The 25,003-nt window shown below is 37.9% G+C and overlaps 1 protein-coding gene across 1 annotated transcript; it reads right to left on the reverse strand.

Moving 5' to 3' along the window:
- Nucleotides 1–756: 756 nt before the first annotated feature.
- On the reverse strand, nucleotides 757–16,758 carry LOC103136889 (uncharacterized). Its single transcript, XM_016670567.1, has 7 exons — nucleotides 16,658–16,758; nucleotides 13,949–15,515; nucleotides 11,706–11,734; nucleotides 8,806–8,934; nucleotides 8,284–8,350; nucleotides 8,068–8,175; nucleotides 757–2,794 (listed from the first exon to the last, which is right to left on the reverse strand). Exons 1-7 carry the CDS (start codon nucleotides 16,756–16,758, stop codon nucleotides 2,162–2,164), a joined length of 2,634 nt encoding a protein of 877 aa, XP_016526053.1. The 3' UTR covers nucleotides 757–2,161.
- Nucleotides 16,759–25,003: the final 8,245 nt, after the last annotated feature.

Here is a 25,003-nt window from a genome sequence, read left to right on the forward strand (position 1 = left end):
AACTTTTATTTGCACACATCAGAAATCTTTTGTTGTTGCAATTTTGGCCCTGCCCACGACTTCATGTGAGAAAAGTTTTTTAAGCAATACTCAGTAGGCTTTTGTCATGGTGACATGCATTAACAATTAAATTTTTTCTTTTTTTTTTTTTTTTTTTTTTTCTGCAGTTCCACCTTAAAGTTTGATGCAGCTCTGCTTTCCTGAATGGACCATCTTCATCTCCACTGCAAGTGTAGCAAACAGGCAGCTCTTTTTAATAGATTGCAGTCCACTAAAAGGTTGCATTGTGCCCTTGTTTATATTTTTAAAAATGTAATTCTGTAAAGACAAAATATGTCTGGTGGTCTAGCTCTGATTTACATATCCTGCTAAATATAGCAGTACTTTCCTATAACAAAATAGACCTGCAGAAAGAAATTACTAGTAAAATATCTTACATATGCATAGTTGTATGCTCTATATAGAGATTTTCTTTAGTTTTGATTGTATATCTCACAATTTTGTTATTGTTTATTAAACTATGAAAGCTGAGTGTCTGTTAATATTCTGTCCTAGAATGCGGTTAGATGTGCCCTTTTTTTTTAGCACCTGCCCCTTTAGTGGTCTCTGCCCGGCCCTGTTTATTTATACAAATGTATATTGCAAATAAAAACAAAAAAACTGTGGTGTGCAAATACACAACTCAGGTTTTCATTTTGAAGGAAGAAATAAAGTTGATGATCGTCACAAAAAATAATAAATGGGAATAAGTCTATATTCCAAGCCATTTATAAGCATCTTTATTGGTTGCAGTAACGAAGACACACAAATTAAACACACTGTGCACATTTAATAGTGAAACTGATATTATACAGACTAAAATAACTTTAATTTTGCTTTTTGTTTAATCTACAGCTTGAAAATCCATTCATATTACATACATTCATATTTTACTGTACATCAAGGTCACTAAAGCAGCAAAGAGCCTCTATTATTTTAACATGGAAGGACCACTGTGTTAAATAATTAGACATTCTGTGAAGTATGTACATCTTTGCATTCATACTCATCTTTACTAACACACTTAACTCGATAACACAGCTGAATAACACAGGAAAGCATTTTAAAAGCATTACATGTGATGAGATAGACAACATTTACAGAAGTATATGGCCACCACTTTTAACTGGAAAGTCAGTCAAACATTTTTAACTCATTATAGCCAAGTAAAGACATTTTATGACATCTGATTCACATAATCCAGACTTTAATCCCATCAAACAGGTTTGAAATAGGGATTCCAAGGCCAGCCAGACCTTTGAGTCCAGCATCAGTGCCTGACCTCATAAATGCTCTACAGAACAAATCAACACAAAAATGTTCTATGAAAACCTCTCAAAGAAGAGAAAAAGTTATTGCAGCTGAAAAATGGGAACCAACAGCATATTAAAGAGTTTATATTTAAACATGACATCGTTTCAAGTGTGGCCAAATACTTTTTTCAACATGTTTGAGAGAATTTCTGCCAATTTTCTCTTTAAAGTTGTATTTGTCCTCAGGTAGAAAGACTAAACATTGCACAAATTACATAAAATTAACAAAGACCTTCTGCTTAAACTTTCCAGTTGAGTGTTTTCTTGTCGTTGTAACCCCGTTGTAACTAAAATACATTTTTAGTTTGTTTTTGTCTTGTGCTAATTCATACCAAGATTCAACTGAAGCTGCTCAGTAAATGAAACTGAGAGAACAGTTTTCATCTGAAATCATCCCTATTATTCAAAATCTATTTTTGTTTAGCTGTTAAACAAATGTTCTACATTTTCAGAGTTAACGGGGACTTTCTATTCAGTGTTACAGATATGTAACAGTATTTTCTGCACTGTTTTGGGGACTACAACTTGATAGAAAACACATTGTGTGAATATTTAAAAATAATATCTTTTATAGATGCAACATTCCAGATGGCATATGCAAATCTCTTCTTTTTGTTCGCAAAAGTTGCTCTGAACTGTTTTTGTTTCCAACCTTGAAGTGTTAGCTTCATTCAGCTATATAAAATTCTACAAACACAACATCATATATTAATTAAATAGATCTACACCCTCTGACTCTTTTAGCCACCTAAAGAACAATCACTGCTGGCAAATAATTAGGACAGGAATAAGCTCCTCACATGGCGATCTCAGTCTCCCACTTTCCCTGCCTGCTCCACCCCGTTCATCCACTCCTGCCCACTCTGCTGCTCCTTCCCTCCCCCGGCCTCCTTGTGTGCCTGCAGATGATGCATGAAATCATCCAGGATCTGCTGGGCCGACATGGAGTTCACGTCCCCTGCATCCTGCTCGAAGAGCAGCACCTTCAACCCTCCTCTTCCTTCCCATCTGTCACCCGCCGCGTGGGCGTGCTGAGGGTCTGGAGCGGCGTCGGTGTGGGCAGCGCTCCGCAGTAACTGCTGCTGGGTTTGTGGGTAAACAGGCTGTGGTCTGGCAGGATAACTGGGAGCTGTGGTTTTATAGGAAGCGGCTCCCATTTCAGCCAGAGAGAACGATGGACCGTGAGTGGACTCATGCTGGCCTGGAAGACTGCCCTCATTTTTAGCTGGGGTCAGAGCCTGTTTAATCGGCATGAAGGCCGTGACCCTCTGCCGACCTGCCTCTGACTCGCTCAGGCAACCTTGTGCTGCTTCCTCTGCTCTGGGATCGCAGGATTGGCCATCTGTCTGCTGGCTGGTCGGAAAAGAGTTTGTGAGAAAAGTTTGAATGGCTTCAGCAGAACCAAAATATTTCTCCAGGAGCTCCTTTACCAAAACTGGTACCTGGAGGGAAGAAACCAAACACAGGTTAACTGCTTGCTGTCAGCGCTGCAAATGGTACATGACCTTTTAAACATAGAAAACTTATAAATGTTGATAAATATCTACTTTGGGAATTTTGTTGCAATTTTTAAAGAGCCCTGTTTTCTGTTTTAGGTTTAAAAGAAAGAAAAATACATTGTTGTAGAAAAGTGGATGGATACATTTCCTTATGTGGGCTGCTGAAATTTAAAGAAAACAGGGGGGGAAGCACTTAGTGCCCACATTAATGACAAAAAAATATATTTAAAATAATATCACGCGTATTTTTAGCGACATTCTGTCATGGAAAGTAATTTCATAACTTGACAAAAACAGCCATAACGAGCATCTGTTATTAATTACAGTCCCAGTGGTTCGCCTTCCAGCAGGACAACAACCTTAAATACATGCAGGGTGTATTTAAGGTTTATATCAAAGTAGAGGTTTTTAATACAATAGAGGTTTAGATCAAAACTATTGTCATGGTCCCCCAAACAATTAGCTTCTGGGCAAAGACCCCTTTGCAAACTTTCAGATAATGTAAAGAAACACCAACTTTTACAAGTTTTTCTCACTTTTTTCACTATTCAATAATTAATACATTTATTTAGCATAAATGCTGCCTCATGCATTCTGATTTTAGTTTTCTGTGAGTTTCTAAGGATTTTTTTGCAGCAGGTCTTTTCCTTTGGTCTTCATATTGTCAAAATCTTGCCCATTTTGCACTTGCAAAGCGAGCTTGAGGAGCAAAATAGCTCTGTGAATTTCACTGGCAGCCAATCAACACGATGAGCATTTCAAGTAATAATGCAGTAAGTTATTTTAATTTATATTTTATAAAAATGACTGAAAACAGATTATATTTTATGATTTAAAAAAATATATTAAAAAGTTGTGATTAAAAAAAGTATTTGAAATTTTTTATTTTATTTATTTTTTGTTTCTGTAGCTACGCTCCAGCTTTCTGAGGCCCCAAAGCGCCCCCTGGTGGCTCCCAAAGGGACTGCGGACCCCACTTTGAAAAAAGTATGCTCCAAGTTTATATCTAAATCCATTTGAGAATCTTTGAAAGACTTGAACACTGATGTGCAGAGACACTCTATAAACCAACAAGAGTTTATGTTGTTCAGGTGAAGGGGCAATTGTTCAGTCTGTAGATGATTGGAGCTGAGAAAAATAAAAAATAAAAAAGGACCAGATTCAGATTTAGATTTAGGACTACAGCGGACCAAAGTGACAAACCAATCAAGACGGAGCACACATACCACACATGAATCTCAGTATAACTTATCAAAATGGGTTTTCACACAGAATCTGGGAACTCCTTCTGAAGACCTTGAACAAATGTCATTTGAAAATTATTTTTCAATTCAGAATCACATCATTAAATAACATGACTATAATTAATTGTGTAATTCAAGTTTCTGCTTGTAATAAACATAATTCCCTACTGTCTTAGTGTGAATCTGTAAAGAAATCAAAGCTATTATGTTGCAATAAACTACATGTGACATTATGAAAGACCTGCAGGGAACTAATGTCATATATTTGAGGTTTATCTGTGCAACAAACATTTTTAGCATTTCCACATTTTAACATTTTTACAAACGTTTGGAAATGCTAAACATTTATGCTTTGACAGTGAGATCTGTCCTTAAGTTTAAGGAAGGTGAACAGGTGAAAGACAAAGAAGAGCCAGGTCTGAAGATGTTCCCACAGGAAATAAAAAGAAAATTGTGATTTAGAGGAAAAATATTTGTAAAGCATGAATAAAGATGGATCAATATCACTTCATGAAACACTGATCTGGATGCTTCCCTGATAATTAATCATCAGTCCCTTTCTAATTTACTAATTTAATGTTTTTGGCCAAGATAATTGAAATGTTAGTTTATCTCAAAAAAGGATCTTTGATGGTTTTCAATCAGATTTTTAATCACATCACAGCAATGGGAATGGATTATTAAAGAACCTACAGGATGTCTCAACAGTGGTCAGTCTTATTTGACAGATTTGTGTCAAATAAATCTTTGTGTCATTCGGTAAGTTAAAATCATGGCAAACGCAGCTCAGATATGGGGTACCTCAAGGCAATGTGCTAAGACCTCTTAATTAAAGATTATGGAGTACTACAACACCGTCAGCAACATTTCTGCATGCAACTTTATATGTTGTCCTCTATAAATCAGTTTGTACAATATAATGTGAGTAAATGAGTCAGAGTTTCCTCCAGCTTAATGCAGAAAATAACAGGTTTAGACAATAAAACGTGAAGATATTTAGCTCCATTCAGCTAAATATCTAACTATCTGATCCAAATATCTTCACAGAGGAAGGTGAACATGAAGACTTCAGACTGAAATTTTATCACCCAAACCATCCACTAAAAAACAGAGTATATGGTTGCTTTTCAAAGCAGGACACTGCAGTTCAGATCTAATCCAGAGTCCTGACTAACCCCAGAAAATAATTTTACACAAGTCCATAAGCCAGTTTCCTACACTATCCTGTCCTGTTTGTCAACAAATAGATTGTAAAATTTTGCTAATGGTCTCTAGAAGGCACCGAGTTTGTCTTGGGTCTAAATGTATTTCATGATACATTCAAACCCCTTAGGTCATCAGAGACCAGTTCACAGAACCGACACTAGGAGGCAGCAGTGAGTTCCTACAGTCAGTATTTTTGGACCAACTCACTGAAATCGTCAGAAAATGGAAGCTCTTTAAAATCATTACTGTTGACAGCAGCTTTTGTGTAAAAGGCAACAACTGATGTCTTTCCTATCACGTTTTGGTTCTTTATTTGCTTAAATTTTATTTGTTTTACTGTGACCATGTCTCGAGCGGTTGTTGTTTTGTGAAATACTTGGTGTTTCTTGGTGTATGTGATGATTTTTTTTTATTTTATTTTGCTTGTTTTTTGTTTTTCTTTTAGCAATTCAAAATATCTTGTTCAATCAATAATTATGCTATACAAAAGAGAAATAACCTTTTCTTTGCCTTTTGTTAGATTACAAGAAACTCATGTTTCTTGGAAATAAATTTTAAATATAGATGACTTCAAACTTTTGCACAATAAGCATAGAAAATAAGATGGTCTGCTATTTTAAAACTTCAAAATGTTTTTTCCAGTTTTGAGTAAGGAGGATGACTCCAGCTCTGTGTTAGATAAAACAGATTGTTCTGTCTAGCACATCCCTCCTGCACAAAACAGATAATTACTTGAGACTTTAAAAGAGTCATTAAGAGGCTGATGACCTGCATCCATGACTTTTCTCTCAATTTCCCCTGAAGTAAAGTCCCGATAGGCTCCTTAGGGGTGACAAATGGAAGTCTACACCACTTAAAGCCCACAGACCTTGTTGTTTTGTCCTTTTCTACTTTAAATTAGATTAATTTTGACTCTGCAGCAGGAAGAAGTCTCCAACTCTATTCAAAATATTCAGTTCCTGAAGCATATTTAAGACATTAAGATGTTTAATGTCAGAATTTGTTCAAACTCATAATGATTTCATGGTGTGAAGCCTTTGTATTTCCCATGACGCACTTTGATTCCTCAATCTGTGTTTAGACTCATCTCCGCCTTTCCTGTGAGGTAACCTTTGGTTTCGGTGTACAGAAATCGAAACAAAATCAAACAAAATTAAGTATAATTGTTTTCAACACATTTTACTCTATTTTTTCCTGTGATAAAATTATAAATTGCTACCTCTGTGAGACCAATCCACCTCACAGACGCTGCAGAGAGTATAAAGGTTGGAAACAACCTGACAGAGAGTCTGACTCCGAGATGTGGTGAGATCAGCAGAACAAAAACTTCCTGTGCTTTTAACAGATTACTTAATCAATAAAAACGTCCACTTTGGATTTTGTACCTTTTCAAGTGACTTAGAGACACAAAAATCAGTATAACATTGAATGTTAAAGAAGCTTTTTTAACCTAGATTGACATGAAGCAACTTGCAAAAGTGCCGTCACGTTTTGTACATTTTAGCCACAAATCTTGATGTATTTTATTAGCTTAGTAGAAAAACCTTCATTTAGAGTTGAGGATTTGGATCCCTGAAAGGAGGGTATGGATACGTTTATGAGTTTAAGGCAACAGGATCATGGGAGCGGTCACTGTGACCCAGTGTGTTTGATAAACACACCAAGCTGGGTCAAATACTGGCAGGAAGAGCGATCAGCTGATAAGACACTCTGGTCAAATCATCTGTGCACATTCTCTGCTCTGAACAAAAACATTTTGTTCAGAACAAAGTCTGGGCCATTTTAATTCATAATGTGTAATGTGTAAGTGATTATCAAATTAGGACAGGAAACTAGTTGGGTCATCTTATGGACTATCCAACCATTGTGCTCTTATTGACACGTCCTTGCACTGTAAAACATTCTCTCACTGTGACAATGTTCTCAAGTTCTTATTGTTTTAATAAACTACCAACGAAGAAGAGCTGGCTGGCTGAAGCTTTTAGAACTTGACATGATCAAACAAGATTAGGGTTTTCAGTTTTTGTTTTGACAAATTTAAACCTGAGAAGCGAGGTTCTCAGGTTCACGGGATTTCCCTTGTAGATCCATCCAGCTCTCTTTTAGCAACAGTTTTCTTATTGTCCCTCTTCCATAAAGTTCAAATCTGTTTAGGGCAAAACTAATAGCTGTCTTTTCACATTCTCACACCCAAGCAATGCGTCCTCAAGGACATGAACCTCAGGCTGCCAAAACTACAGATATTTACAAAGTTTTACCACCGTATGCACAATATATTTTTATATTATAGTTTTTGCAAATATGTTAAATTTCTTTATTTGTTGGCAACCCCTGCATAAACCTTTATTTATGAATAATCATACTCCCTCACGCTGTCATTGTATTTATATATAACTTCCAACATTTTGTGTTTTTAGTTGATATTTGTTGGAATTTTCAGCACTAAAAAGTAGCTACTGCACACTACAACTTCAGAGAAAGGCAATAAAAAATATTATCAGCCATGCAATCTAAATGTTTTTACCTTAATGCATTATGCAAATAAAGATTTTAATAGAGGCTTGTATTAGAAATAATGTGTATTTGGTGGTAATAAAATAAAAGTCAGTAAAAGTGAAGTAGCACATGTCACACATACTGGTGATCTATCTTTACTTTTGGTAAAATAGTGCTAATGTATTTTCAGAGTTTTTCTCCTCAGGACAGCCTTTGGTTGGCCTTGAGTTGAAGTGTGCATACGTGTCCATTAGATGGCAGTATACTCACGTTAATGTTCTCCAGCGCTGCGATGGTCCTGTGGGCGTCGTTCAGCTCTGAGCCCAGCTGGGAGACGCGATTCAGCAGAAATTTTCTCTCACTGCTCAGGCTCTCCGACTGCAAACACACGGGAAAAGAACAGAGTGACACATTAGGCTTTTAATGCAACAAGTTGCAAAACAAGACACATTAATCTTTTTATTATTATTGCACCCAAAGACTCACCGCTTTGTGAAGGTGCTCTCCCAGTAGATTATTTGCCTCTTTTGTCCCACTATGTGTCGGCAGCAGGCTTTGTAACAACAGAAAATAAATACATAATTATTAAGCTGGGCTTCCGGACATGTAATAGCAGCTGTCTGAGAGTAGCAAACGTACACTTAAAAATAATGAGTGTGCAACAAATGACTCCCAACTGGAGCCCAGTGTGAGGCAACCATTCATCCCAGTAGCTGCAGCATGCTGAGGAACGACCGGTATGTGCTTAGTATGCAGCAGCAGTTGTTTGGTAACAGATTCAGGCCTGACCAGCGACTGTGGACGGTTTTAGTTGGCCTCTCTCTGTTAATTTGGTAAACTCTACGGCTCGTATTGCTGATGCAGAATGCTGCATAGATCATTTAATCCATAACATCCTTGTGCAAGCCCTTGCATTACAGTGATTGCCTCTTACATGTGGTATTTTTTGTGTCTTGCGTCATCTTGCTGCACATTTAAAGATCTGCCTTATTTATCTGCACAAATCACCTTTTATATTTCTCCTTGACATGACTGAGCTCGTCTCTGGTCCTCTGCAGCTCTGCCTCCAGGCTCTCAATGCAAACCACGGTCTGCAGCAGGTTCTGGTGGAGATCAGCATTCTCCTCCTGCAACGCCCTGAACACAGAGATGGGGGAGGGGAGGACAGCTTGACTCCATAAATAAGGACTGGCGATATCTGCTATCTGCTTTGTGCTGCAAAGACAGGGCTAAAGGATATCAGGGAAATCTGAGTAGCACTTGGATATTGTCAAACATCTTGTTTTGAGTTATTGTTGGGTAAATTTAATCAGCCCCTGCTGTTGCACCCATAGCAGTTTTATCATAAATAGTCATTTTCAAGAAAGGACCACTCTTAGGTAAAAATCCTAATCTATTTTACCTACAATCCTATTAGATTATAAATATGCTCATCACATGTTACTGCATGCGTCTATCTGAATTATGATGGTTTCACTAAATGTTGGCAGCAGGAGAGAAGAGGGCGGCATAACAGCAGCTGCAATAACCAGGATGATCGCCTCGTTAAAATGCTAACTGCTGTTAGCATTACAAACCAATAGCAATGTATTTGCCACCGACCAACCCATTTAAGCAGAAAAAGAAGACAAACATACTCTTCAGATCTGTGTACCTGTGACATAAAAACAGTCCAAAGGTTTTAAATATGCAGCAGCCATTTTGGATATCAAACTCTGGGGACTTTCCATGTAGGAATTCCCGCATCAGAAATCCTTCTGTTTCATTTTTGTAGTTTACGATGAACCAGAAGATCCTGGTTTATTTTCAGTCTACAACTAATCTACACTTCAAATGCTACATTCAAATGGAGATTGAAATCAGTCTTTGGGTCTAGGATTGGCATCACATCTGAGTTCAATGCTTTCTCTTTCAAAGTTGTTGGAAAACCATTGGAGATAAAACTGTTAGCAGGACATATTTCTGTTGTATGAACAAGAAAAACATGGATAAACAGAGACCGAACAGCACAGACAAAAGAAAGGAACCATTTATTCCCAAAACTTTCACTACATTTTATACATGGAGCAGCCACGTTGGATAATGAAGAAGTGTCTACTGAGTGACCTCTGAATTCAGTGAGTTCTGACCACTGCTTTACTGAGATACAATCCAATCAAATGACAGACAGGTCTCTAAATGTTGAAGCTTTGTGTAAAACCCATACTTGATTTCTACCTGAGAGGCTCTTTGAGGACATCCCAGATGTTCAATGTGAAAATTCCTTCCTAAGAAATCTCTGAAATGTAAACTGAGTACAAATCTATTCACCATAACAGAAATCTCTCATGAGGCCTTCAACCAAACCTATATATCATTTACTGAGTGCATTTTTGCTTTGGAAGTTCAGCTTTAGAGGTGGTCGTTACGTCACTGTATTGAGCTTGTTGTACATGTGAGCTGGAAAACCAGTGTGATTTTCCCTTTCTTGTGGTGCAAACAACTATTAGTATAACAAGCCAATAACTATGCATTTTTCTATATTTTAAGCATTCACACATTTGGTCAATTTGGATGAAAATAAACTGTACAATAACATTGTCAGTACACCAGTGGAAACCTGGTTTGATGAGATATAAACAATATGATAGTAAACTCTTCCGCCTAGCAACTTTTCCTACATTTGATGTAACAGAAAGGCATACTAAGATATCTGACCTTGGGACTTCTTGGGAACTTCCAACTCACTAGGACTAACAATTTCAGTTTCTAAATTAGTCCTATTTTTTTTCTGTTTTGGGATTCAAAAACTGCAACTTCTGACTACAAGACCAGTGCACTATGAGACCAGGCCTCGCGTTTAATGCCAAGACCTTTTCTGCAAGAACAGAAAATAATGTTCTCCCTCCTGGAGCTGCAAAAACAAGAGAAAGTCATTTTTGGCCCAGACTTGCTATTAGCACAAATGTTTTTCAGTTGTAATTGTGATTAGTCAGAAAGTGGAAGTGGGCATGGTTATTATGATAAATGCTGCAGTGGGGTTTCTCTTCTTCAAGTAAAAGAGGAAAATAAATTCTTTGTTCATGTAAAATACTGTAAGTAGAGGCTTTTAGCTTGCAGCCTAATCTGCAAGCAGAAAGTCCCAATTCTGAGATACATATCAATGTATCTCAGAATTGGGACTTTGATAAGGGAATTAATATGTCAAAGCTGATTTCAGTGAGTCCTGGTTGCAAGTCATCGTGCTGCTTATGTCAATCCAAAGAGATATCATGTATTCCTCTTCATGTTATGAATCAGAAAAACTGAAGGAAAATGTTTGCTAATCAAGACTGAATAGTACAATCTGTTCCACAGGTTTAAAGAGAGACACAGTCAGAAGAGCTGATAGTTCACATCTGAAACCTGCACACAGTGTACTGCATTAACAAGACATACGTAGTACCAATCAATGATTTATGTTTTACAAAATAGGAATGATATCAAGGACCAGACCGTACAGAACCCCTCATCTGGCTTCAAAGTCTTTCTACATTTTAATGAATGAATTGGGAGGTAATAGAGGAATTTATTTCTGACTTTTAAATATATAATAATGAACAAATTTGCAAAAAAAAAAAGGTTCTTTACTAGTGCAAAAATGACAAAATCTGGTGTTTGAATTATGTATCATCTATGACAATGTAGCAAATAGTAGTATTCATATATATATATATATATATATATATAGTCATTCTGATGATTTTTTTCCCCCACACCCTTTCATGTGACTGCATTAGCGATGAGATCGAGTTTGTTACATAAATTAGTTCCATGACAAAACTTTCCCCTCCTTTTTTAAACAGGAGAACACTCATTATTGGGATCAATAAATCCTCTCGCACAGAGCGAATCAAGAGAAAAAAAAGACAAACACAGAGGACACTTACTGAAGGTGGTCCGGATCGCATAGCATGTTCTATAATAAAGACAAGAACACATAGACAGGAAGTGAGACATGGCAGGAAATACAAGGACAGAAGGCTTCCAATAAATATTTCACAAACGTTTTAAGAGAATTTTAGATTCACTAAATTGTAGATGATCTGATTGTATCTGAATCTGGGAGGGATTATTTCTACAGCCCTGTGACTGAATCAAAGCTCTTCAGCTCCACAGTTTGCATGATTTATTTTGAATTCCAGAGATTTGGAGATTTAAATGACAATAACTATGACTAAAGAACTAGCTTCACTTGATACCATTAGCAAGCAAACAGAGACAGGATAGAGTTACAACGAGGGCAACGGAAATTGTATAACCAGGACACGCCTCGACCACATTACTGAGGATCTGAGAGACTCAATAAATTATTGAATAATGCCTGGAGTCCCACAAGTATCGATCTGTTCTGTCTAAAATGTTCCCCGGTTTTTCCTGTTGTCATCATGTATGAGCAGTTCCAACACCCCATGAAAGGTTAGTCTTATATAATGATGTGTAAAATTATCCTCATACCAGTTCTCATCGAGTTATCTGGAATGAGGTACAAATGGTTGTGGGAGTGCCGTTTCATTTTCTGAATGCACAGTCATTTCAGAGAACAGAAGGAGCAACGCCTCGGGAACAAACAAAACGTCACAATAGTGACAAATTAGAGCCTTTCAAAGGAAATGTCCCATAGAAGCACAGGAGAGTTATCTGCTGCATAGCTGGAGGATGAGTCAGCTTGCAATGCGGAGTATTTGACACATCCCACACATACCCTCTGACTCAGCTGCACTGCCTCTGCAAGAAAGAAGGAACGTTGCTTTTAATTTGTTCAGGCACTTCACTCTGTAGAGAGATTTAGTGCCATTTCTGTCTTCAGGACCTTCGTCTGTGCTAATTTTATACCATAATCAACAGTTTCACTCTGCTAAGTCATTTGATGGACTTAATTCTGAACTTGTCCGGGCAAATTATTATGTTTATTATATATATTATTATTATGCAAACCAAAATATTTGAAAACTTCAACCTTCAATTTTAGTATCTGTATTTTGTTGAAAAAAAACTAGTGATATTTATTAAGAAATAAGCATATTTATCAAATGAATGCTTAATAAGTTTGTCAGAGGCCCACTTCCTTACAAAATAGGAAAGAGAAGAGAACATATTCAATTAATATTATTATTAAGATCAAGATTGGCTTTGTCTTGGTCTTTATAAGTTATTTATTTATTGAGTTAATCAGTGTAAAGGAACTTTTATTTTGTAATCCATCCAACTCCATGTCATAAGCCAATTTCTCTCTAAAATGGGAAAGACAAGAGAGCATGCAATCAAGTAAAGTGCCTATATGTTTATTTTCATAATATATGCTAATTAAACTGATTAGAGTATCAATCAACTTTTAAATAATGACCCATGACATTCATGACATGTACCCCAGTTTCTCTTAAAAAAGGGAAAGACAAGAAAACATGAAGCAAGGAACCTGCATGTTAATTTTCATGACTTGTGTATTATTATTAAGCTGATGATGGTGTCTGAGAATCCTTAATCCAAAAGATTTATGACGAAACACAGTTCTAAGTCAAGGTTGTAAGGCAGATGTGTGTTAATGTTGCCTCTATTATTTTGAGTTAAAATAATTAAAAAGTTAAAAGAAACTGGAACTGGAAACAAGGCTTGATGATGAAAAATCATGGGGGAAAAACATTCTCCAAATATTAATTGTAAGTTTATGCATTTTTATTTGGTACTGCAACAAAAAACTTGTTTTATGACATTTTACACATCCTTACCAAGGGTGTGTATTTCAACGGAAAACTCCCTTTGTTTTACATAAACTTTAAGTCAACGTGGGCTATTGTCTTTTGGGTTGACTTGACCTGACATTAATGTGTGCTGTAGACTGAATCAAGTTGGCTGATACTAGTTTTGGTTACTTACAAATTGCACAACCTTTGTCAAAACACCACTTTAGTGGACCTTTTTAAAACATGTCCTTCGTTTTTACTTTTACGTGTCAAGACAACGTGTGAAAACTCATCCTGGTTTGGAATATTACTCACATCTGTGGGCTTTGAAGGATGAAAAACTGTGAGGAAGGGCTCAGATGAAGAACCTTGAGTTAGATTTTAGTCAGCTATGGCCTTAGATCTTTTTTCTGCTGAAACAATCAGACATTTTATTGGTGTTAGCTTACCCTGTGCTGCTTAGAGATCCCCAAGGGCTGTGACTGGGGTTGGCATCCCTGCTCTGAGCTGTGGCTAGTAGCCGTGGAGGCATTGTCTCGGCCCCTGGATGAGTCGGACTTTGTGGATGAGGACTCAGAGCCGAACCCTTGTCTTGCAAGCTGGGATGAGTGTGGAGGGGAGTTGCTCAGCCCTCCGTGCTCAGCCTCATGGTGCGTCTGCATTGGGAAGTGTTGGGTATGTGGGTTTTGGTTTTGAAAGTTGCTGGGATAGTATTTGCGGTGGTGGCGCTGCTTGGGTTGGGCTGGTTCAGGACTGGTGCTGGTTCCGTCTGTATGATGAGGCCCATATCTGCCGTATCTGTCCCCTGACATGGAATCTCCAGCTGGAGAGGGCCTCCTATCTTTCCGTCCATGGCCGGCAGATTGCGTGTAGTGACGAGGTGGGGGGCTGCCGCGGTGCTTCCTTTCTACGCATGTTGTCAGCCTGTCCGAATCGGAGCAGTCTGAATGTTTTCGCGAGCCGATGGTCGGTTTCACTTGCCTGCTGTGTTGCTTCAATGGGAGCTCGGTGTCACTCCGTTTCCCACCTCTGTGCTTCTTGGGAGGAAGCGCAGGCTTGACTGGCTCAAGTTTGGGGACTGGGGAAGGGGTCTTCTCAGTTGTTTTGTTGGGGTTCACGCCAAAGATGGAGAGTTGGGAAGGACTCATAACCTGTTTTGTTATCTCATCTAAAAAAGCTGAAAACTGCAACTTTCCCTCCACAAAGTTTGCCCGGGCTTGCTCTATCTCAACCTGAGTGATACCTTTCCCTTTCTGCCCACTTTGACCTTCTCCCGTGGTGACTCTTGGAGAAAGTACCTCCATTGACTTAGCCTTGCGAATGTCATTGTTATTCTCCTTGTTTTTGAGTATCCCTTTGCTGGGTAACTGACTCGAAGAGACTGCCCTCTTGGGACCCCTGGGCACCCCTAAAACAATGTCCTCCTCACTGAAAGCCAAGCTTCGGTTCAGACTAGTTGTCTTAAACAAGGGCCCGTGGTCGATTGTAGACACTTTGGACCGTCCTCTACCGCCATCTATTTCATTGCACTGCAGAAGCCCTTCTTCACTTCGACTGTGACCTCTGTTCAGGTCGTAGAGATCATTACTTCTGCTTTGGAGTGAGCCATCATTCAACTTGCTGACAATGTTGCCCTTTTTGCTGTGCTTGACAGTGGCAAAGACAATGGGCTCGCTGCTGTCATCATCTCTGAAAGCTCTGCGCACATCCGAGATATTGGAGCAGGACAGGGAATGCTGCGGCCTCTCAGCTTGCTGAAGGGAGAAGGGTTCGTTGGCACTTGTCTCTGTGTACCAAGAAGTGGAAGAGGAGGAAGAAGTGGAGGAGAGTGAAGAGGAAGAGGCCCTGGAGAGGGTAACAGAAGTTCGGTGGTCATAAAGTTTCTCAATGTCTTGGTGGTACAGATACTGGGCATCGGGATGGGGGCTGTCATAGAGATATTCACTGTACTGGTGGCGGCGATGGTGCCCCCGGCTGTCGTCTGTATGCCTATCACTGTCATCGAGCTTCGAATACCTACATCAAATTAAAAAGAAACATAATGTGCCAATTGTATCCACACATGGAGTTAAAAACACATTTTAACAGATACTTTAAAAAGAACATGTTTCTTGATTAGTCAGTAAGAATTAACTAAATTATTTGTATTTGCTGAATACCAGAAAAATGTGAGTGAGATTCCTTTTAGCTATTTTTAAATACTTTCTTCAAAGTTAGAAATTTGAATACAGTAAAGATTACAATGCCTATGTCTTACTAAACAATTTTGTGAAAGCCAAGATGATACAATAGTTACAAGAGATCTTTCCATCCATCCATCCATTTCTACACCCTTTTAATTTTTGTGAATCCTTGGAGAAAGTAAGGCAACAGTCTTAACTCCTGCACCATCATGCATGCTCAGTGTTACTTGGAGACATGTCCCATGGACTGATAAAACTAATCACAATAACAATTGTTACAACAGTGCAAACAAGGTAGACATTGGCATTACTGAGAACACCATCTCAACTGTGAAGTAAGCTAACTTGTGTGGGTGTTTTGTTGCAGCAGTGACTGAAACGTTTTACAAAATAAATGCTAACATGCTCAGCCTTTATGTGTGAATACAGAAGCAACATTTCATTACATCTCCTAGGATTTTAAACCATGGACCTCACCAAGTCCTCCAAACAGACAGTAATGCAAATAATACAACAAAGTAATTGTTTTGGAGTGACCATCACGAGGTTCCGATCTCAGTCTACTGAAAATTTCCGTTTGAACGGTCTTCAAACGGAGGGAGTTTGAAGACCGTTTGTAACGGTCTTCAAACTCCCTCAGTTACACCAGTTCTGTCATAAAGAATGGGCCAGAATTCAAGGAAACAAAACAGTGTTTTACCCAAAATGTTTCCAAGAAGTCAAATGCTAAGGAATCATATTTTGACAAAAGTTCAAAAACATTATTTCTATCATCTTTCTAAAAATTAGTTATAAAATAATTTTGCAAATTGTAATGACCACAAGAGAGTAGTCTGATTTAATCGGAAACAGTGAGAAAAAATTGCAATCTATTTTTTTATACATTTCTTGTAAACATCTGATTTCAGCTTTATGTTTACTATGAAGCTCTAGATTTTGTTTTTCTTTCTCTTTGGGTAAAAATAACCTTCCTACCTCTGTGAACGAGTGTCTTGGTGATGATGATGATGGTGGTTCCTCTGTTTCTTACTCTGATCAAAAGAAGGTCTGTGGACGGGTTTAAAGAACTTGTCCATTATGCGTCTCTTTCCTGGTTCCCAAGCTACAGATCCCGTCCTGCCACAGGTTACTAAATATCTGCTGCTTAGTCTGTGGCTGTTTTTACCCTGGTTTTTGACTACAAGACTAATGTTTAGTAAAATATAACTCCCAAGTTTACCACCATTTCCAAAAACTGGTACCCATATTGTCAGATATTGCTAAAAAAGTAATCTAATCTAGTTAATAAACCTACAAAGTCCTCAAAATAATTAAACAAAACACTCCACAAAAATTGCAGCCCTCTGAGTATTTAGTACACAGGTGGATTGTCTGTGTGCCTCTTGTGTATGTTTGTCTCCCTCAACATCTAACTTCAGAATAATGGGATGAATGAATTCCTGGACAGTGGCTTGATTTTTCATCACGCATGAGCAGCTGGATGCTCATCGAACCAAAACAAAGGGTGGGACCTTTGTCCTCACCGAGGAGACAATTGACCAGAGCCCCAGGAAACTAAATCTATATAAACCCCATTTATTTGCACTAATAAACTTGACTCTTGGTTACACAACTTCATGTTTAAATCTCTTTCATATTCATTTATTCAGTTTTAATGCAATATATATGTATTATTTTGTTTCTTTAGTAGTTCACTTTTTTCCAAAAAGTGCACATACATCCAATCAAAACTATTGAGTTGCCCTTCCTCTTCCCCATTGATTTTAAGAGATTTCCTGCTTGTAGATGAGGCATGTATAATCACACTCAAAACATATGTATGTAATCTCATTACATAAATTTAACAGACTACACACATCTTTTCAACCTTTTTTCATTATAGCACCAATTTATTTTAAGCATAATTTCCAGATATGTAAATTTGATTGCTAACATAATGTTTTTTTAATGAATTATTATTCAAGGACTGAATAAACAGTACGATTCAAATTCTGGTAGAAATGTGAAAGTAGCTTAAATATGTCACATCAGATAGCACTTTGTTATTAGCAGTGACTTGCAAAAGTAGTCTTGCATCTTCAACATTTCCATATCTTGGAAATGTCACATTACAACCACAATACTTTGGTATCTTATAATGTGATGAATCAATGCATATTAGGGTATAATGTTGAAAGGAGAAGGATCTTGGATCTTATTTTTTTAACAATTTCTAGAAATGAAGATTTGTATTCATTTGTATTGACCCTTCTTCACTTTGATGCACCTTAATGGGCACCGTTCAATACATTATCCAGAAATGAAAGAGTGTTGCACAAGTGCAAAGGTACTATTGCTAGCTTTCTACCTGAATGTGTCAAACCTGCTAGAGGTGGCAAAATACTTGAGACTGTGGGAGAGGCTCACCTTCCAGCAGGACAAACAGCCAGGGGTACATTAAAAGGGTTGGATCTTAGCACATTCTTGTATTATAAGGGCGTAGTTGCAATCAGACTGAAATGTAGATGTTTTCCACCCACTCTAAATGAACTGAGACTTTTTGGGGAAAAAGGTATGAGCAAATATTTCAATCTAATCTGCGAAGTTACTAAAGACATGCTGAAAAGGACTTGCAATTGTAAATGAGGCAAACTATTGATGACTGAATATATAAGCAGGTTAGAGTTTTCATATTTTAAGTTTTTTTATGTTATTTTCCTTCCTCTTCACAAATAGTCACTATTTTGTGACTTACATAAAACCAGAATATAATACACTGAGTTCTATGTTTATGTGACCAAGTGTAACAAAGGTTTAAGGGGTTTGAATAGTTTTGCAAGGCATTGTTACAGCTTTCACTTTAAAAGATAATCTGTCTAGATTTTTGACTCATTGCAAAAAAATATAACCTTTCAGCACAATAATAGTAATTACTAGTCATTGTTTGGTTTGTTCGTCATATGAAGAAGTCTCTCTTTCAAAGGTCTGCACATATCCTGTTTAGGAGAGAATGAGATCAATTCATTGGCTTTGTGGTGGGGCTGAAACTAGGCCTCAGGATACTTCCCAGCCTCCAACTGCTGCTGATCAATTGGGTGCTACACAGTAATACACACAGTTGTATAAGATAGATGCCCAGACTTGTTTCTTCTATTGTAATCAAGCCTAAACCCAATTCTGCATTGAAAAGCAAGGGGGAAGGGAGAAACAGCTTTTTCCATCATTGGGAGAAACGTGACTCATAGCACGTATTTTACGACACCCCCCTGCTGGTGAACAAAAGTAACTACAATGTTTAACTGGTACTTTTCCACAATTTTCACAGCGACATTACACTGGACGTTTCTAGAATTATCTGGTTTTCCAACTTGCTTTGTTTTCCCCCTTACACAATGCTAACTCATTTCCTGTCTTCAAAAATAACATTGTGTCAACACCGAGTATTTTGGCGACCAAGGCTAATAAGAAAATGTTTTTAATAAAATACAGCAAACATCAGAAACTGTTTACAGGCAATAATGCACAGTTCAGTAAAAATGAAAATACCAATTCTTCCATATAGTCCCTGGAAGTTGAAAGTAATGAGTCTGCTGCTTTCTTTTGTTTTTTAATCACAACAAACTGCTTATCAATGCAGTAAAAAAGGAAAGTAGATCCGACAACTCACCCAGCTACATACTGGTTTCATCCGGTTCTGAAGAGCCCTGTCATGCACGTGTTACGATCGGTCCGCGGAGCCAGCAACGGCTGTTTTGTTTTCTTTTAAAAAAATTATCCTCGAAGACGAATAACTACGGTTTAAAAAGGTTTTAATCATGATATAAGCTCAATAATATAAGCACAATCTCTACAATAAGCAAAAATGTTTTTGTATTTCAACCTTAGTTATATTATTGCCATGCTTTAATGGATTTGTGTACTTTAAATAGATACACAATAATATGGATCCGTTTTCAGTTGGATAATTGTTTGTTGTGTCATGTCATTTATTACAGTTTTGCTGTAATAACTGGCATTACATCGTTAGTACAGCAATATAGTTTATTACATTTCGCTTCTAGATGCGTAGTTGTTTGCAATAAGAAGGAACTACTTTGAGCGGATGAACAAATAAGTCTTTGCCCTGGTCGAATGACGTGGAGCCAGATGGATATAAATAGCAAGGACGCCATTTCGTTTCACAAAACATCGACGCACTTCTTGATCTCACGTAAGGCAGGCGAACGGTACAGGTTGACGCATTTTCTTTTTTGATCAAAAGATAATCCTAAAAAGAAGATGCATTCATTTATTTTTTATTTAATTGCGTAGCACAATATGTTTACTGCTATAAATCGTTCTTTTTTACCGTTCATTTTTTACATTTGGCTCCAGTCTCAATAGACGTTATTTTTCTCATGCTTTTTAACTTATTACCTAGTAATGACCCTATTATTAAGCTAAAAGCGATTACTATTTTTTTTTTCTTTTTTCTTAACTTGATTGCTAAGTTAACGCCTAGCTTGGTTTGAAAAACGTAGTTTCAGAACGCTTAAGATAAACATTACTCGATTATCTTTTGTTTTCTCAGACTAAATGTTTTTTGTTGAGCTTTCTACAAGAAATCGGGTTAAGCTGTTTTTCGAGAAATTGTTTTTTTCAGTTGGTATTCTTAACGGCTGTTGTCTTAATATGGGCGCCGTGACGTAAAACTTGGCAAATGTTAGCCGTTGGTTGACTCATAATAACGCCGTGACGTAATGGGCAGAAAAGCGGGGAGTGGTCAGGATGTTTCTAGACGCATGCCCAACTATGGCTCTGAGCTGCCGGTAGTTAATGGAGTATAATTCCCTGTTTTTTACGGTAGCATAACCTAAGAGATCGAGTAGTTGCTTTTCTGTGGTGAGCCTTTCAGTTTTCCTCTTTGTCCTACTTAAATGGCTTAACATGTCTGTTAATGTTTCGAATGCTATTTTGAGCTGCCGGTAAAGTTAACGGGGAAAAAAACGGTAGCATGAATTTAAAAAAAAAAAAAACGAATAGGGGTGTTTGTGTGATGAGGCTTTTAGATTTTTTATCCGAGTTAAACAGGCTAAAATCTTATCAGTTAAGTTTTGCCTATGGCTATTTTGAGCTACCGATACAGTTAACGAATAATAACCCCCCACCTCCCATTGTTTACGATAGATTAACCTAAGAAAACAAGTAGTTGTGTTTCTGTGGTTAGCCTTTGAGGTTTTTCTGTTTTGTCCAACTTAAATGGCTTTGTCTTAACATGTCAGTTAATTTTTCTAATGCCTATGGCAGTGTTGAGCTACCAATGCAGTTAACAAATAACCTCCTTTGTTTATGGCAGTATAACCTAAGAAAACAAATAGTTGTGTTTCTGTGGTGAGCCTTTGAGATTTTTCTTTTTTGTCCGTCTTAAACAGCTTAAACCTAACGTTATATCAGTTGCTTTTCCAAATGCCTACGGCAGTATAGATTTGTCTATTTACATTGACATGCAGTTTGGAGAAGACTTAAAGGCTTAGAATTTCTTTTTACCTACGGATTGTTACCATTACTATTATAACGCCATAAATAACAGACTTCTCTTTAAAACAAAAAGAAGAAAAGGACCAGAGTACAGAATAAAAGGCAAAGTTGTATTCATCTCAAGTGGATCACAAGTTTAGTTCTCAATATAAAAAAAAGTTTAGTCAATTGAAGAAGAAGAAAACATTTTGACTTACAGAAGACAGAAGATTTTTTTAATGAAGTCAAATTTGACTTTCAGATTTTTTATATTAATTTTCTCTACTAAAAAACTAGCTGAATGCCTTGTACAGAATAATGGCTAAGTTGTATTCATCTCAAGTGGATCACAAGTTTAGTTATCAATATAAAAAAGTTTAGTCAATTGAAGAAGAAGAAAAAATTTTGACTTACAGAAGACAGAAGATTTTTTTTAATGAAGTCAAATTTGACTTTCAGATTTTTGATTTAATTTTCTCTACTCAAAAAAAAAAACAAAAACACAAGCTGATTGCCTTGTACAGAATAATGGCTAAGTTGTATTCATCAAGTGGATCACAAGTTTAGTTCTCAATATAAAAAAAGTTTAGTCAATCGAAGAAGAAAAAAAAATTGACTTACAGAAGACAGAAGATTTTTTTTTAATGAAGTCAAATTTGACTTTCAGATTTTTGATTTTAATTTTCTCTACTCAAAAAACAACAACAACAAAAAAAAACAAGCCTGAATGCCTTGTACAGAATAATGGCTAAGTTGTATTCATCTCAAGTGGATCCCAAGATTAGTTCTCAATATAAAAAAAGTTTAGTCAATCGAAGAAGAAGAAAAAAAAAATTTGACTTACAGAAGACAGAAGATTTTTTTTAATGAAGTCAAATTTGACTTTCAGATTTTTGATTTTAATTTTCTCTACTCAAAAAAAAAAAAAAAAAAAGCCTGTATGCCTTATACAGAATAATGGCTAAGTTGTATTCATCTCAAGTGGATCACAAGTTTAGTTCTCAATATAAAAAAAAAAAGTTCTTTAGTCAATCGAAGAAAAAAAATTTTTTTTGACTTACAGAAGACAGAAGATTTTTTTTTTTTTTTTTTATCCCGGGGAAAATGGACTGAGTTGTTGGGGGGAATGGACTTAGTTAATGTGGGGAAGAATGGACTTTGTTAATCTGAAGATTCAGGACCAGCGTGGCTACAGAATCGTAGGAGACGGGGAGAGGACCAGACTGGGACCAGGCAGGACAGGACCAGAGACGAGCCAGGCAGGACAAGGCCAGAGGGCGTGGGAGGACCAGAGACGAGCCAGGCAGGACAAGGCCAGAGGGCGTGGGAGGACCAAAGACGAGCCAGGCAGGACAAGTCCAGAGGGCGTGGAGGCAGGAGCAGAGAGAGGCGATGCGATCAGGAGGTCTACAGAGGGCGCCAGAAGCACAGGGCAGAGTAGATGAGAGGCCAGCGCTGCAGCAGCTCCAGAGTGGGATGGGCACGCAGTCTCTAGCTTCAGGAGTGTAAAGCGGGTCATTGGTTTGTATTTTGGGCTGAGGTATCTCTGTAACACTCAGAAGCTTGGCTTCATTACCACTTTTTATAAAACTATTGTAGAACACAATTTCTCGCACAGCTCTCTCTTCCTTTTTACAGGCAAGCGGTGTAAAGCGTTTTGTACCGTGGTCACATCTCCTCTTGCGCTGACATGATATTGGTGGTGTCTGCTGTGATGAATGCCTTGGTTGTGTGCTGGCGAGAGGAGCTACTTGTTTGGACTTCAACTCCCTGCGATCAATAGTTCTCCCCCCCATCTGGAAGGAAAGGCAACCCAATGTCGTTTAATAGGTCTTCTGAGAAGTTTACAGCACTGGATTGTGAGAGTGGATGGTCATCTGTTCAGCCAATGCGGTGTGTTCTGCAAAACGTCATTGTCATCTCCCAGATTGGTACAGATAAGCTACAACTACCTCTTAACCCAAGCAGTGAGTCAATGCATGGAATGTACATGTGGTGTAACGATCCTGTACATAAGTAATCATCTTTGTAATATTTGCGCTCAAAATGAAATGGAATCGTTGTCCTTCGCTTTTAAAAGGGTTTGAATGGGTTCAGGGGAGGGGGGGTGTGGGGTGTTTAAAATGTGTCTGGAGTTTTTCTTTTACAGGCATGCGCCCCTAAAGCAGTTCATCAGTTCATCGAAAGCCCCCTGGTGGTAGCCACCCCGTACAAGTTGAGCCCATCTTGCGTACTATAGTGCTAAGGATTGGGATCATATGCAACTACCGTGATTTAACAAGGTGTAGGAAGGTATTTTGTGTTTAACAAAATCAATTCCGTTTCATCATTTTCCTGCTTGGACCATTATGTTTGAAATGGGGGGGTATTTTGTTGGGGAGCTTAATGTGAGGGGGGGTTGTGGGGCGTTAATCAGTCTCTTCCTAGACTTCACAGCTCCTCATTTGCCAATATAAGAAAGGCTTGAATAGGAATCATCCAGGTGTTCCCAACAAGCTTCAAGTGGACACTTTGCCATGCGGGATAGCAACTCCACAAAGCTAGTCTCCTGGATTTAGAGAAGCTGCTTTTGTCCCAGAGAGTGCGGTAACAAGTCTCCTTACTAGAAGCAATTTTACTTTTGATTTGCAGTTGCCTTGTGGGAGGGGGGTTTTGTATCTTTGACTTTTGCAGATTAATGTAAAGGCCCAACCGTCACTTAAATCCACATTCAAGTCTACATCTGCTGTTGGAAGGAACTCCCAGTACGCAGGCCTGTGGTATTCAAATACTATTTGTGGAAAATGATCCCATCCATCTCTAAATTGTATTAGCCCTTCAGTCGAGGAAGTCCGACAATTGCTTGCTGTAACAGTATTTGTCCTGTAGCTTTGTACATACTTGTATTTGGAAGGGTTTGTGGGGAGAAGGCTTTTTTCCTTTGCATTTTTCAGTGTGCTGTGTCCCGTGTGCTTTCCAATACCCAAGACCATCAGGAACTCTCCTAACTCATTGTTTGTACAAGTTTCCTTGCGCATCGAGCGTCACGTAAGCTCACTAAATGTGTTCACATTTACTTTAACCTTCATTGTTTGGCTAGATGCCTCCATTTGCAATTCCTTTGCAATTAGTTGCTGTGCCTTGTATTGACAATACGAGTGAACTATCTGTAAAGGATTTTATTTTTGCACAATAAATGCATAGCTTGTTGTGATTACAGTTTTTGGAATGCATTTGTTCTTTTTGGGGGCTTGTTGTGGGGGAGCTTTTCTTGTGCTTTTTCAGGTATGACTAAAGCTTGGTGTAGAGCACGGATGTGACCTGGGCTCAAATGAAAGTGGAAATTGAAGGCAGATAAGTTGAATCATCTAATGACTTTTGGAAAGATGAATATTCATCCCAAAGTGGGCAATCTTAAGTGCACTATTAGTGCTTCGATTATTCTTGCCACGAAAGCAACTTGCTATACTTGATTGCAGAAATAGCACTGTTGTGCTTTCTTAATAGTCTTGTGATAAGAGGAAGACACGGAGGCTTCATTGATTTGACATTATCTGCAGTAAAGCATTTGGGTAAGGATAACAACAGTCAGTTCTACGATACTGTGGGGAGGGAGCAGGGGTGTCTTCTCTCTTTTTGATCTTACAGAAGTCCAAAGGAAGAATGCAGTCTACCTTGGACAGCTCAGGAATCTTCCTGCCCTTTGAACATGACCTACATGCAGTTTGCTCAGAAAGGGTCAGGTTGATCTTTGTAGTTTTAAGAAAATAATTAGTCCTCAGCTACCAGCCCTTGTGCAACTGTGCAAGAGGCAGGTTATTCCCATTTCACTCCAGTGCGCAACTGTGCAGATTTAACAAATTGAAG

This window comes from Poecilia formosa, unplaced genomic scaffold, assembly GCF_000485575.1.
Source record: "Poecilia formosa unplaced genomic scaffold, Poecilia_formosa-5.1.2 Scaffold35, whole genome shotgun sequence".
Taxonomy (NCBI): Eukaryota; Metazoa; Chordata; class Actinopteri; order Cyprinodontiformes; family Poeciliidae; genus Poecilia; species Poecilia formosa.

Bases quoted from the DNA above. Each gene is read 5' to 3' on its own strand.
- LOC103136889 (XM_016670567.1), bottom strand. From the start codon at position 16,758: ATGGACAAGTTCTTTAAACCCGTCCACAGACCTTCTTTTGATCAGAGT. The intron at 15,516-16,657 runs GTAGGAAGGTTA...AATTTGATGTAG, and splicing joins CAAGACACTCGTTCACAGAG to GTATTCGAAGCTCGATGACA. The intron at 8,176-8,283 runs GTGAGTCTTTGG...GTGTGTTTGCAG, and splicing joins GAGAGCACCTTCACAAAGCG to TCGGAGAGCCTGAGCAGTGA.